The sequence below is a fragment of the Scomber japonicus genome, chromosome 23 (genome assembly GCF_027409825.1).
Source record: "Scomber japonicus isolate fScoJap1 chromosome 23, fScoJap1.pri, whole genome shotgun sequence".
NCBI classification, from domain to species: domain Eukaryota; kingdom Metazoa; phylum Chordata; class Actinopteri; order Scombriformes; family Scombridae; genus Scomber; species Scomber japonicus.
Genome location: NC_070600.1, coordinates 24,015,844 through 24,030,491, shown reverse-complemented (window position 1 = coordinate 24,030,491; position 14,648 = coordinate 24,015,844). Strand labels below are relative to the sequence as shown.

At 41.0% G+C, this 14,648-nt stretch overlaps 1 protein-coding gene across 1 annotated transcript in view; it reads left to right on the top strand.

Annotated features, from left to right (window-relative positions):
- Positions 1–7,136: 7,136 nt before the first annotated feature.
- Positions 7,137–14,648, top strand: part of LOC128385186 (leucine-rich repeat-containing G-protein coupled receptor 5-like) — a 57,665-nt gene continuing 50,153 nt past the window's right edge. Inside the window, 1 exon segment of the mRNA XM_053344047.1 lies at positions 7,137–7,678. Coding sequence (XP_053200022.1) covers positions 7,338–7,678 — 341 coding nt within the window. The 5' untranslated portion in view covers positions 7,137–7,337.

Here is a 14,648-nt window from a genome sequence, read left to right as displayed (position 1 = left end):
TTAATGCTCTATTCTTTTTTTTTTATTATTAGGATTTATTTTTATTTTTCAAATTGTATGTTTTTAAGTTCTTTGTTTCCAATTCTTACTGTTAAATGTATTAAATGCTGAGTTGCCCCTGGTCTATGAAATGCACTATATAAATAAAGCTGCCTTGCTTTGCCTTATAAAGGAATAAAATAAATGAGTAATTAGTATTAAAACTTAGCTGGGCTGGGCAATATGGACAAAATCAACTACTATATTTGTTTATTTATTTTTTATATATTTTATTTCTTGTCATCGCTTTCGTTTCATACTTTTTACACATATCTCCTGTCGCAAAGCAATGACTTTTCTCTTTTTTATATGTGAATAAGTGTTTATCTATCTATCTATCTATCTATCTATCTATCTATCTATCTATCTATCTATCTATCTATCTATCTATCCATCCATCCATCTATCTATGAAATAGTGAAAAATGCTCATTATAATTTCTTAGAGACCAAAATCACCGAAGCACATTACATTCAGAGGCCTTATCTCTTAATTATGATTTACTATCTCATAGTAAGTCATAATTATAAGATAAGGTGTTTATAGCTGATTGCAATTTACTTTCATACAAAACAACATGATTAAATAACTTGTTTTATCTGCACAGCTAGAGCCGAGTAGCTGCTCAGTTAGCATCAGGCTGCAGTAAACATATTTAAACATGAGTAAACAAATTAGTGACGTAATTAAAATCAGTTTATTAGATCTGATTGGGGCGGAAAATGAAACTGACATCACAGGTTTCCACTTATGGTTTCCTAGAGTTATATTTGGGTTCAGAGCAGAGCTGAGATAAGATCAACTTTATTGATCCCCACAAAGAGAAATTGTAGTTTAATTGCAGCAGAGACAGAAGAGCAGATGAATAAGACAAGCAACCTTTAGGACAGTTTACATCATGAGAAAAGTAAATAGAGGTAATAAACTCTTTATAACCAACATAAATAGTGATGATAAAAAATGGGTGGGTATGTTGTGTATGAGCAGATAGCAGATATTACACAGTTATAGCTAAATACAATTATTATACTTCTGCTGAGGGTCGAAAACTGACAAATACAGCAACAGAAAACATTTAAATCCACTAAAAAAACAAAGAAAGTGTCATAATCGGAAACGGTGCTCCAAATCTGCAGCGGAGTGAGAGGTCTGCACTGCTTGCTGCTCTCTGCTGAGTCACATGATGACAGAGTCTGCTGCCTGTCAACCTCAGAGCTGCTGGGGGTTTCTGATGTTGGCTCATCAAACAACACGCACTCTCCACGGCTCAGAAAGTGACAGAAACTCATTATAACTCAACACGTGACGCAACTTTTTAAAACGTACAAAACACGAAACAACTTTTATTAATGTTTTACACTTTTTACATCTTTGATTCAACATAGTTATCATGTTATTGTTTAAACCAGAACACAAGCTAGCGAAAAACTAAAATACACAGACCCTCATATTTTACTGTAATACTGCATACTACATCACTCATAATACTGCAGTACTTTTACTGTAATACTGCATACTACATCACTATAATACTGCAGTACTTTTACTGTAATACTGCATACTACATCACTATAATACTGCAGTACTTTTACTGTAATACTGCATACTACATCACTCATAATACTGCAGTACTTTTACTGTAATACTGCATACTACATCACTATAATACTGCAATACTTTTACTGTAATACTACATACTACATCACTCATAATACTGCAGTACTTTTACTGTAATACTGCATACTACATTACTATAATACTGCAGTACTTTTACTGTAATACTGCATACTACATCACTATAATACTGCAGTACTTTTACTGTAATACTGCATACTACATCACTATAATACTGCAGTACTTTTACTGTAATACTGCATACTACATCACTATAATACTGCAGTACTTTTACTGTAATACTGCATACTACATCACTCATAATACTGCAGTACTTTTACTGTAATACTGCATACTACATCACTCATAATACTGCAGTACTTTTACTGTAATACTGCATACTACATTACTATAATACTGCAGTACTTTTACTGTAATACTGCATACTACATCACTATAATACTGCAGTACTTTTACTGTAATACTACATACTACATCACTCATAATACTGCAGTACTTTTACTGTAATACTGCATACTACATCACTCATAATACTGCAGTACTTTTACTGTAATACTGCATACTACATCACTATAATACTGCAGTACTTTTACTGTAATACTGCATACTACATCACTATAATACTGTAGTACTTTTACTGTAATACTGCATACTACATCACTCATAATACTGCAGTACTTTTACTGTAATATTTTAACTACATTAAAGTACTGTAATACTTTAACTACTTCCAGCTGATAATTCTTATGTACTTTTACTGTACCTTTGTGGCATTGGGGGTAATAACATGTTGGACAACTCAGTGTTCATTAACAGTGAACCAGTATGACGTTTCTTGGGGTGAACATGACTGAGGACCTCTGCTGGGCCTCGCTGACATCCACCGTCATTGGAAAGTCACAACATCGTCTCTTCATCCTGAGGAAGCTGAGGAGAACCTGCTGGTTAACTTCGAGCGGTGCACTGTGGAGAGTCTCATCATCACATCTCACATACTGCAGCACAGCGTGGTTTACCAGCTGAACGACCACGAAGGGCTCCGCAGAGACTCATCAAGACGCACATCAGTGAGACTCAGAACAAAAATTTCAAAGCTTTTAAAAAATGTTTTAATTTAAGGGCCCTCGACAAGACGGGACTTTAAAATGAATAATGCAGGTATCACCTAAAAACTCCTTTATGTTGTGCCTTTAATGGTGCATTCATTTATAATTAATCAACACAAACAATCAGTGTAAATATGCATGTCACGAGGCCTCACAGTGCTTTCTGTCTGGCTGCAGTACAGCTGACCGGCCACTAGATGGCAGAGTCTGACTGGAAATTAAACGGGCGGAAACATCGGCGACACTAAATCTACTGACAATCATTACCAAAATCAATATGACGTCATGTGCTCTGTCTTTTATTTCTCAGCTGTGAAACATTTCATGAATTTTACATATTAAAGTGCTACAGAAAGATTATTTTATCTTTATTTTACAGAGTTTCCATGAGTTCAGTTCCAATTTATTTTATTTTATTTTACCTGAATAATCCACTAAGTATCAGGCCGTGGTGCAAAGTAACTAAGTACATTTACTCAAGTACTGCACTTTAACAAATTTGAGGTACTTGTACTTTACTGTAGTTTTTCTATGTGATTCTACTTTATACTTCCACTCCACTACATTTATTTGACAGCTTTAGTTACTTTTCACATGAAGATTTGACACAATGGATAATAGCAGTAATTACTGCAGTAAAAGCTCAAAATACTGCAGTACTTTTACTGTAATACTGCATACTACATCACTATAATACTGCAGTACTTTTACTGTAATACTGCATACTACATCACTATAATACTGCAGTACTTTTACTGTAATACTGCATACTACATCACTATAATACTGCAGTACTTTTACTGTAATACTGCATACTACATCACTATAATACTGCAGTACTTTTACTGTAATACTGCATACTACATCACTCATAATACTGCAGTACTTTTACTGTAATACTGCATACTACATCACTATAATACTGCAGTACTTTTACTGTAATACTGCATACTACATCACTCATAATACTGCAGTACTTTTACTGTAGTAGGACTTTTACTTGTTATGATATATTTTACTTCGAGGCATCCTTCAGAAGTTTCCAGAAGTTTTTCAAAGGGATGTTCCAGATGTTGCTTTGCTTTGTTCTTTCTTTCTTTCTTTTAGTTTTTTTTAGATATCTGATTTAAATTGTAATTATTTTTAATCATTTTACTTTGCACAATCAGTATTAATGTTTTTGTGTCATTTTATTTAATCAAATTATAAAAAGCCTGACCTCTAATGAAAGACAGACACGCCACTTCATCTTAAACAGATTGCTTCATATTGTCAACTGTTGCATCATCACTTTTGTTTAGTGTGTGTGATAACCATCTTCATATCACACATTTATGCGACGCCTCGACCCCACCGCACAATATGGAGAGCTAATCATTAAACGCAGCCATGCATGTGTGTGGGCTTACATTGTTATCTTTTTGTGAGGAACGGTTTCAGCTTTACAGTGAGGACCTTTTGGATCAGTACTTCAAAGAAACTGTTTGAAGGTTAAGACTTCATATTGAGGTCAAGGTTAGAGTTTGGATGACAAAGACAGTGTGTGTGTAGAGAGTGATTTAGAATAGCTTGTAAGCTCGCTACGTTATGACACATTTGTTCAATAGTTTTATTTTAACCTCCTGAAAACTACACTTTAATTCTTAACTAATGCAGGATGATTTATTGGGTGAATCATTGGTTCTCTCAGCATTAGTCACTGAGACTTTATGTGATCAGTTAATGCTTCATAAATGATTCATTTACTGAACAAATATCAAAAATGAAAAATTGGAATAGAACATTGATAGCAGGGTAGGGAACAAAGTATTTGCTTATTTCCACATCCAGCAGTTACTGATCAGCATATTCATATTAGGAGTCGTGCTTCTGTTCACCTGCTGAATGTAAAGTCCAATATTCTCTCTCTTTTAGCTCTGTTCTTATTCTCTACCAACTCCTGAGGGAAATATCTAAATGCTCCACTATGTTCATCAGCTAGTCTACAGATAACTGAGTGTGTAGGAGGTAGAGTACAGTGACTTTTTCTCTCTAAACATTACACTATGAGAGCGCTGAGAGTGAACCAAAACAGTAAAGTAGCAGCCAGACATCTAAACAATGAGCTGAAACTCTCTATAAAGCTCTGTAAAGCCGAGGAGGAGCTGCAGAGTCTCACACTGACAGCACTAAAAGCGTTAAAAAATAAGCATTTAAAAAATAGTTTTAGCCGATTTAAACCTGCTCTGAAGAACTTTTGTCTCTCCCTTTTGGCAGCAAGGGGAATTTCACTTTAATAATTTTGCTGGTCCCCATCACACAAAGTGGCTTTAAGGACTGTCCGCCTCGGCAAACCATCGAAAATCAATCATTACTAGTAGGGATATTATCGGCCCACCGATATTATCGGCCGGTATTTACTTAAAAATGTAATATCGGGAAGTATCGGTATCGGGTTTTAATAACCGATGTTTGTTTTGTAGGCTTCAGTATTTCCGAGCCTGCATGAACGCAGCATGGGACGTTAACCGGCGCGCGCTTGATGACGTAAATCAACAACAACACGCTCGACTCGTGGGTCGCTAACCGTTGCTAACAAGTTCATAGCGTCCACCGCCATGTACACGAACACACAAACAGAAACCAGGTTTATCTCCTCGTTGTCATGTTCCCTGTCATGTTTTCCGGTGGGTCCTGGCTGGGTGCTGGGTGCTATCATGGGTGCTACTCTGCTGGAGACACAACAGCTGAGAGGACCGAAGGAGAGGACTTCCTGTAAAGGTCCCGCCTCCAGAAACGGGGCTAATGTCTGTGCTTCGGAACTATTTCCAAGTGAGTAAATAAGTTTACAATTTGCAATGATGCAAAGCAGCATAATAAATATGGCAGTGACATATTGGCATCTTTTTCCATAACTTAAGTTGAAGGTGTTCAGACAGTGTTTAGAAAGCCATGTTGCATTTATGTTTGCATCCAGTGGAGCGTCACAATAAAATTAGTCATAATGTGTTGATTCCACAATAGGAGAGATGTTATGTTGTTATCTAACAGTTTTGGTGTGAAAAGCCTGAATATATCAGTATCGGGTGATATCGGAAATTAAGAGTTGGGGAATATCAGATATCAGCATAAAAGTCAATATCGAGCATCCCTATGCTAGTGAACGTAAAATGTGTCATTATCGGTGCTACAGCACAAGAAAGTCACCAAGACTCCTGCGAAATACTGAGAGGTTCAAATGTGGCGTTGATAGGCTCAGTCAGCGTTGTGTGAAGCTGATTTGTAAGAACTGGAATGTAAAGAATGTTGATTTATATTTACAAATCCTGCACAATCTTTTAAGTAATAGTTTGAGTTTCACTGCACACAGTTAGCTGTAGACTAGCTGGTGGACATAGTGGAGCTGGTGGAGAACAAAAACAGAGCTAAAAGGAGATACTAGTACTCCAATGGGATAATCATGACTACACTTTCAAGTTGCATTGATCAAGCGGGAATGTCCCAACACCCAACACCAGATTAAAAACTATACTATGAAATAAAAGAGTATTATGATGATTATCTGGCAGTGAGAGGCTTAATCAGCATTATGAACTTGGTATGAATATAGCAGAAGTTCATTTCTATGTGTTAAAAATGATTAACTGCAGGTTTAAGAAAGTCATATTACTGCTAAGACTTGCATTCCAGCTGTTTAATTATCTACATTTATATTTGCTTAATTATGACAATATTCTTAATGCATTTTTATGTATTTTAGCATTTTCCCAAAACACAATTACAAAGTATTTTACAATAAGACAGATCAAAACTACATAAAACACTAAAAGATAAATCTGTGGCTTATATTCACAATCAATTAAAAGATAAAGTAAAGGTAAGGCTCATGAGGAATTCACATGATTACATGATTACAGTATTGTTTTCATATGTGCAACATGATAGTCCAGTTATAAACCCTATTTATTTGTCGATTCTAATCAAGCATATTTTAAAGGAGAGTCTGAAATATGCATGAACTGCAATGATTTTCCACTTGATCGATAAACAAGATGAAATGTGTTTTACATTTGCTAAAATAAGAAGTGCTTTTTTTTGTAAGTTAACTGATTATTTCATTAATCTAGTTGTGTGTTTATGTATTTGCGCTATTATTGATTCATTCCTTGTTTGACTTGTTTATTTTTGCAGCTTTTCTGTTGTTATTCCCACACAGACAGAGTCAGACAGACAGACGGTGACAGAGGATATAAAACGGGGTTAACACACGGTTGTAGTAGTGAGTGGAGGGACTCTGACACACACACACACTCACACACACACATACACACTCTCACACACTTTCACACACACTCCGGCTCAGCGGCTCCACGCGTGCAGCCTGGAAAGCGACCAAGCTGCAGACTTCAACAACCTGGACCTTTTTATTTTTACTTTTTATTAATATTATTTAAACTTCACTTTGACAGCACATCAGGGGAAGTTCATCTGAACCAGTTCTGCAACAAAAACTGCAACTTTTCTGTTTGTGTTTGTGTGTTTTTTATTATTTCTGAGTGTGGCATATCAGCGGAGGACATGCCGGGATTTGTGACTTTGTTGGCCGCTTTTGCAGCCCTCTCAGCCGGGTTAAGAAACTCAGTGGCCGGGGTGGAGATGCCCCACTCCTTGGCCGTGCAGGAGAGCTCCTTGGCCGGGGTGGAGAGCTCCTTGGTCGGGGAAGAGAGCGCTGCAGCCGGGGTGAACAGCTCCGCGGTGGCCAAGGTGGAGAGCTCCGGGGACGGAGACAGAGGAGCGGGGAGGAGCGGCTGCCCTGGCCGCTGTCGGTGCGAGGTGGACGGGCTGCTGCACCGGGTGGACTGCTCGGATCAGGGGCTCCGGGAGATACCGAGCAACCTGAGCGTCTTTACATCATACCTGTAAGTCAACACCAAGGGTTTTATATTTCTCTCTTTTTATCAACCTGTTGCTCTTAAACTGCGCGACTCAATTAGCGTGTGCGCGCGTGCATGTGTACCCGTGTGCGTGGATGTTCTGCAGCCGTGAGAAGCGGAGCACCTGTCCAACACTGCCTCTGTTTACCTCTCTCGTGCACGCGTAGGTCATGCACTGTTGATCACATGGTGGTGTAAATGAGATTAGTCTTTACTCTGTGATACATTTATAGAGAGTGAAAAGAAAGAGAGATGTTCTGAAATGTTCTAAGTGTTCTCCAACAGCTCTGAAGGTTTCCTTAGAGAACCTTAAAGGTGCAACTTGTAAGAAAAATTGAATACCTTTATTGTAATTGCACAACTGTACAACGAAATTCAAGTGCTCGTTCCCTTTGTAGCAGAGGAAAACTTTAAACAACATTCGTCCATTTAAAAAAAAGAAACAAATAAACATAAAAGACAACAGCATGCATATAGTCTGCACAACCCATAGTGAATAAATAATATTGCACTTGTCAGTAATAAAACATGTAATGTATGAATCTAAACTCTAAAATTATTAACAGAATGTGAAGAAATGACAGTTCTGATGTTAAATCAAAGACATCTATGTATTGTGTAACAGAGATTTGGCATAATGCTAACCAGCCTGCCCTGATCCGTGTTTAGTAATACCACGTTGTACCTCCAGAGGTGATAGATAGTGAGTCAACGTTGCAGTCCAACATGAGGCGAAGAAGTAGCACCTCGTCTTCTAGGTTCAAGTTATTCAAGCAAACCTGCTATCAGGCTCAGTCAAAGCTGTAGTTTCCTTTGCTAGATAAGAGAGCGCTATTGATTCAACGCTATATGTAGCATGGTGATATGGACAAAATCAACTATCATAATATTTTTTACCGAATAGATAATCATCAGTAATGTAGATGTAACGACAAAGTGGGTCAAAAGGTCAATAAGAGAACAGCTAGAACAGTCTGTGAAGTTCAGAAAATGACATACTTTACAATAATACAGCATTTAAAACCGGGAAAAGACAACACTGATGACATATTGCGATATTACGATATCCTAAATCTAAGACGATATCTAGTCTCATATCATGATATCAATATAATATCGATATATTGCCTTAATATGCTGCCCCCAGTTGGTTTGGACCTTTTAATGAGGTTCCAGTGGTTCTTGAAGTGGGTTCAGACATACTTGGTAGAGATTCGGTGAGCGTCATAGAAGTTTAAGTGTTTTGAGAAGATTTATTGGTTCTTAAAAAATGAGAACCTCCACAGATCTTTGGAGGTTCCTTGGCAGACTACGAGACAAAGAGCTTTCTTGAAGTCGCAGTGGTTCTCGAGACAGGCATATTCAGATATTTCCACTAGCACAAGTTCCTTTGGTACTTGAAGGCCAGGAGCTCCAGGAGAGGTTCAATGCAGAGGTTCTTATCATGCTTTCAGGAGCTCGAGGAGGCTCTGATAGATCTTGAGGAGCTTTTAGTGCTTCGGAGAAAGTTTTTCTTGAGGATAGAAGGTATTTGGAAGAATGGTGAACAATGTGCATGAGCAGTAAAGCCCACAACTGATCAACAAGCCATTAAAGTGAGGCAATACGTCGCATTGGTAGCTCATAGATTAGTTGTTTTAGTTGTTTTAGTGATTGGACGCTCAAGGCTGTGTTTGTTTGGTTTTGTTTGCAAAGTGAGGAACATGCTCGATGAAGTCAGCTCATACATCATTAAAACAACAATTAAGATCATCGTAGACGGTTTATATCACGCAGATTATTGAAAAAGGCTCTAGAGGTTCTGCAGTGGGGGTCAGAAGCGTTACTGACAAGATTTCAGAGGAACTCGGCTAGTTTTAAGGAGCTAGAGGAAGTTCTAGTGTTTTTTTAAGGAGGATGCAAGGTTTCTATAGCTTCTTAAAACTTACTAAGGTTGATGAAGATGGTCCGGGATGTTTCAGGGGCTCTGGAAGAGATTTCCGATATCCTTAAAGAGATTATTGGGGTTCTATATACTTTAAAATATGCCTGAAGATTTGAAGTCATGCACTCTTGAGGATTTCAGCGACATTGTGAAAGGTATGTGGATTTTGGAAGAGGTCCAGAGGTACTTCTATGAGTTTGAGGAGACTTTTAGACACTGTTGAGGAGGTTCACTTGGTGTGTGGAGAGTAACCAGGAGCTTTTGACAGATTCTTTTAGGTGGTTTAAGGAGTGTTACTATGAAGGTGTTATGGGGTTTTTTAAGCAGTCACAGAGACAACAGCAAGGGTTGCAGGAGCTTAAAGGGTTCTTGAGGAGTTTCAGAGGCTCTGAAGAAGGGTCCAGGGATCCTTGAGGAAATTTCAGACATTCTTGAGGAAGTTCAGTTTCTATGTGTAGAGATTCAGGTATCAGCCAGATTACATGTTCTCAGTTTTTTTTTTGTGAATGTCGTTATAATGTCAGGGTTTCTGTCATCAGTTACTTTCATCCCATTTCCACAGGCTTCAGTAATTCATCCTCCAAACATAAAAATGATGCAAACAATTTCTAAAGGTGTCAGAATCAATATTATGAAAGCAAACGTTGGATTAATACATCCCTTAAATAATGATTCTTTATACTTTCACCACGTGTGTTTTTATTATAACATCCTGTGAGCTACGGCCCTCAACAGACCAGGGCTGCTGAACCGTCTATAAACTGAGAGTAGGCTGTGGAAAAATGTCCAAAGTACTCTGGTATGGCCCTTTAACAACAGTATCATTGAAGCTTCAGTGTTTGTGTTTGAGTTGAACGCTGTGTAAACTCCTGTTAGACTGAGACACTGAAAGCAGTTAAAATCCATTTCACTTCACAGCAGGTGACCCGCCTCAATACAAGACATGTTTCAGCTCTGGCAAAACCATTACGTCACTGTACTGCAGTGTGTGTGTGTGTGTGTGTGTGTGTGTGTGTGTGTGTGTGTGTGTGGAGAAAACCTGTCTTGGCTGTGGTCTAAAAGCAGCACAATGTCCAGGATTTAAGTTTCACTCTCATTAAAGAAAACCTTCTTCTATTCAGGAAAATGTGTGTGTGTGTGTGTGTGTGTGTGTGTGTGTGTGTGTGTGTGTGTGTGTGTGTGTGTGTGTGTGTGTGTGTGTGTGTGTGTGTGTGTGTGTGTGTGTGTGTGTGTGTGTGTGTGTGTGTGTGTGTGTGTGTGTGTGTGTGTGTGTGTGTGTGTGTTTCTCTCAATGAAAGTACTTTCCTTACAGTTTGTCCAAGACAGGCAGATGGACACACACACACACACACACACACACACACACACACACACACACACACACACGAACAGTCGATCAAAGGTTCTTTGTGTCTTTATTAAAGCTCCGATCAGGAATTGAATCCAACAAAACATCAAGGAGTTTCTGTGTGTGTTTAAATCCTCCGACTGGTTTTTAGGAGATTTGGTAGCAATTTCCCATCATCAGTCCACACTGCTCACTTTTTAATGTCCTGTTCCTTGTCAACTCTTTTTTTAGTGGAGATAATGATCATGTGACCAGGTGGTATTTGCCAGGTGTTTGTGCTCAGGGGGGATTAGTGCTTTAGCCGGCTATCTTTGGGTTTAACTCAGGTTTTCTTTCAACCATGGTAAGAAGGAAGGAAAGGAGGGAGGAAGGGAGGAAAGAAGGGAGGAAAGAAAGAAGGAGGGAGGGAGGAAAGAAGGAAGGAAGGAGGGAGGGAGAAGGAAGGAAAGGAGGGAGGAAGGGAGGAAAGAAGGAAGGAGGGAGGGAGGGAGGAAGAAGGAAGGAAAGAAGGGGGGAAAGAAAGAAGGAGGAAGGGAGGAAGGAAGAAGGAAGGAAAGAAGGAGGGAGGGAGGAAAGAAGGAAGGAAGGAGGGAGGGAGAAGGAAGGAAAGGAGGGAGGAAGGGAGGAAAGAAGGAAGGAGGGAGGGAGGAAGGAAGAAGGAAGGAAAGGAAGTAGGAGGGAGGAAGGGAGGAAAGAAGGAAGGAGGGAGGGAGGAAGAAAGAAGGAAAGAAAGTAGGGAGGAAGAAGGAAGGAAAGGAGGGAGGAAGGGAGGAAAGAAAGAAGGAAGAAGGAAAGGAGGGAGGAAGGAAGGAAAGGAGGGAGGAAGGGAGGAAAGAAGGAAGGAAGGAGGAAGGAAGGAAAGGAGGGAGGAAGAAGGAAGGACAGAGGAAAGACGCACAGAGGAAAGAAGGAAGGAAAGAAGGAAGGGAGTGAGGTAGGGGGGAGGAAAGAAAGAGAGAAGAACCCTAACCCTCACGCTGGATAGAAGTTGACGGGATGAATAAGTTTGGGTTCCAGGTGTGTTGGTGAGCGTTTCCAGGACATTCCTTCTTCGTTATCGTTCATCGTTCCCGTCGGCCACATCTGTGACAGTTAGGAAACCAGCGTCATGTCAACTGTGGCCAAGCTGCAGAGAGCTCCTCGTCTTTTATATCTGCACTAACAACGAGGAAGGGAGGGAGGAAGGAAGGAAAGGAGGGAGGAAGAAGGAAGGAAGGAAGCTGCAGAGAGCTCCTCGTCTTTTATATCTGCACTAACAACGAGGAAGGGAGGGAGGAAGGAAGGAAAGGAGGGAGGAAGAAGGAAGGAAGGAAGCTGCAGAGAGCTCCTCGTCTTTTATATCTGCACTAACAACGAGGAAGGGAGGGAGGAAGGAAGGAAAGGAGGGAGGAAGAAGGAAGGAAGGAAGCTGCAGAGAGCTCCTCGTCTTTTATATCTGCACTAACAACGAGGAAGGGAGGGAGGAAGGAAGGAAAGGAGGGAGGAAGAAGGAAGGATGAAGCTGCAGAGAGCTCCTCGTCTTTTATATCTGCACTAACAACGAGGAAGGGAGGGAGGAAGGAAGGAAAGGAGGGAGGAAGAAGGAAGGAAGGAAGCTGCAGAGAGCTCCTCGTCTTTTATATCTGCACTAACAACGAAGAAGGGAGGGAGGAAGGAAGAAAAGGAGGGAGGAAGAAGGAAGGAAGGAAGCTGCAGAGAGCTCCTCGTCTTTTATATCTGCACTAACAACAAGGAAGGGAGGGAGGAAGGAAGGAAAGGAGGGAGGAAGAAGGAAGGAAGGAAGCTGCAGAGAGCTCCTCGTCTTTTATATCTGCACTAACAACAAGGAAGGGAGGGAGGAAGGAAGGAAAGGGGGGAGGAAGAAGGAAGAAGGAAGGAAGCTGCAGAGAGCTCCTCGTCTTTTATATCTGCACTAACAACGAGGAAGGGAGGGAGGAAGGAAGGAAAGGAGGGAGGAAGAAGGAAGGAAGGAAGCTGCAGAGAGCTCCTCGTCTTTTATATCTGCACTAACAACGAGGAAGGGAGGGAGGAAGAAAGGAAAGGAGGGAGGAAGAAGGAAGGAAGGAAGCTGCAGAGAGCTCCTCGTCTTTTATATCTGCACTAACAACGAGGAAGGGAGGGAGGAAGGAAGGAAAGGAGGGAGGAAGAAGAAAGGAAGGAAGGAAGCTGCAGAGAGCTCCTCGTCTTTTATATCTGCACTAACAACGAGGAAGGGAGGGAGGAAGGAAGGAAAGGAGGGAGGAAGAAGGAAGGAAGGAAGGAAGCTGCAGAGAGCTCCTCGTCTTTTATATCTGCACTAACAACGAGGAAGGGAGGGAGGAAGGAAGGAAAGGAGGGAGGAAGAAGGAAGGAAGGAAGGAAGCTGCAGAGAGCTCCTCGTCTTTTATATCTGCACTAACAACGAGGAAGGGAGGGAGGAAGGAAGGAAAGGAGGGAGGAAGAAGGAAGGAAGGAAGGAAGCTGCAGAGAGCTCCTCGTCTTTTATATCTGCACTAACAACGAGGAAGGGAGGGAGGAAGGAAGGAAAGGAGGGAGGAAGAAGGAAGGAAGGAAGCTGCAGAGAGCTCCTCGTCTTTTATATCTGCACTAACAACGAGGAAGGGAGGGAGGGAGGAAGGAAGGAAAGGAGGGAGGAAGAAGGAAGGAAGGAAGGAAGCTGCAGAGAGCTCCTCGTCTTTTATATCTGCACTAACAACGAGGAAGGGAGGGAGGAAGGAAGGAAGAAGGAAGGAAGGAAGCTGCAGAGAGCTCCTCGTCTTTTATATCTGCACTAACAACATCGAGAGTTTAAACATTATTTTATGGTGTGTGTTTGTTTAACTCTCCTGTTGTCCTTGAGTCAAGGGAGGAAGGGAGGAAGGAAGGAAAGGAGGGAGGAAGAAGGAAGGAGGAAGGAAGAAGGAAGGAAGGGAGGGAGGGAGGAAGGAAGGAAAGGAGGAAGGAAGGAAAGGAGGAATGGAGGAAGGACGGAAGGGAAGAAGGAAGGGAGGAAGGAAGGATGAAGGAAAGGAGGAACGGAGGAAGGAAGAAGGAAGGAAAGGAGGGAGGAAGAAGGAAAGAAAGAATGAGGGAGGGTGTGTTTGTTTAACCCTCCTGTTGTCCTCGAGTCAAGGAAGGAAGGAAGGGAGGAAGAAGGAAGGAAGGAAGGATGAAGGAAAGGAGGAATGGAGGAAGGAAGAAGGAAGGAGGGAGGAAAGGAGGGAGGAGGAAGGGAGGAAAGAAGGAATGAGGGAGGGTGTGTTTGTTTAACCCTCCTATTGTCCTCGAGTCAAGGAAGGAAGGGAGGGAGGAAGGAAGGGAGGGAGGAAGGAAGGAAGGGAGGAAGGAAGGAGAGAGGAACGAAGGAAGAAGGAAGGAAAGGAGGGAGGAAGAAGGAAGGAAAGGAACAGTCAAAACATGGAAGGAAGGGAGGAAAAAGGAAGTGAAGGAAGGAAGGAAGGAAGGAAGTCGATCATTCACAGTTGAAGCTCTCTGATTGGATCCAGACTTTAACTCTTTGGTTCAGACGTCAGGGAGAGAGTCAGTTAGTCTGTTTCTATTTGACCACCGTCACTCTGAATACTGCCATCTGTCAGTGTGTGTGTGTGTGTGTGTGTGTTTATCTGTGTGTGTGTGTGTGTGTGTATATCTGTGTGTGCATGTGTGTGTGTGTGCGTGCGTGTGTGTGTGTATATCTGTGTGTG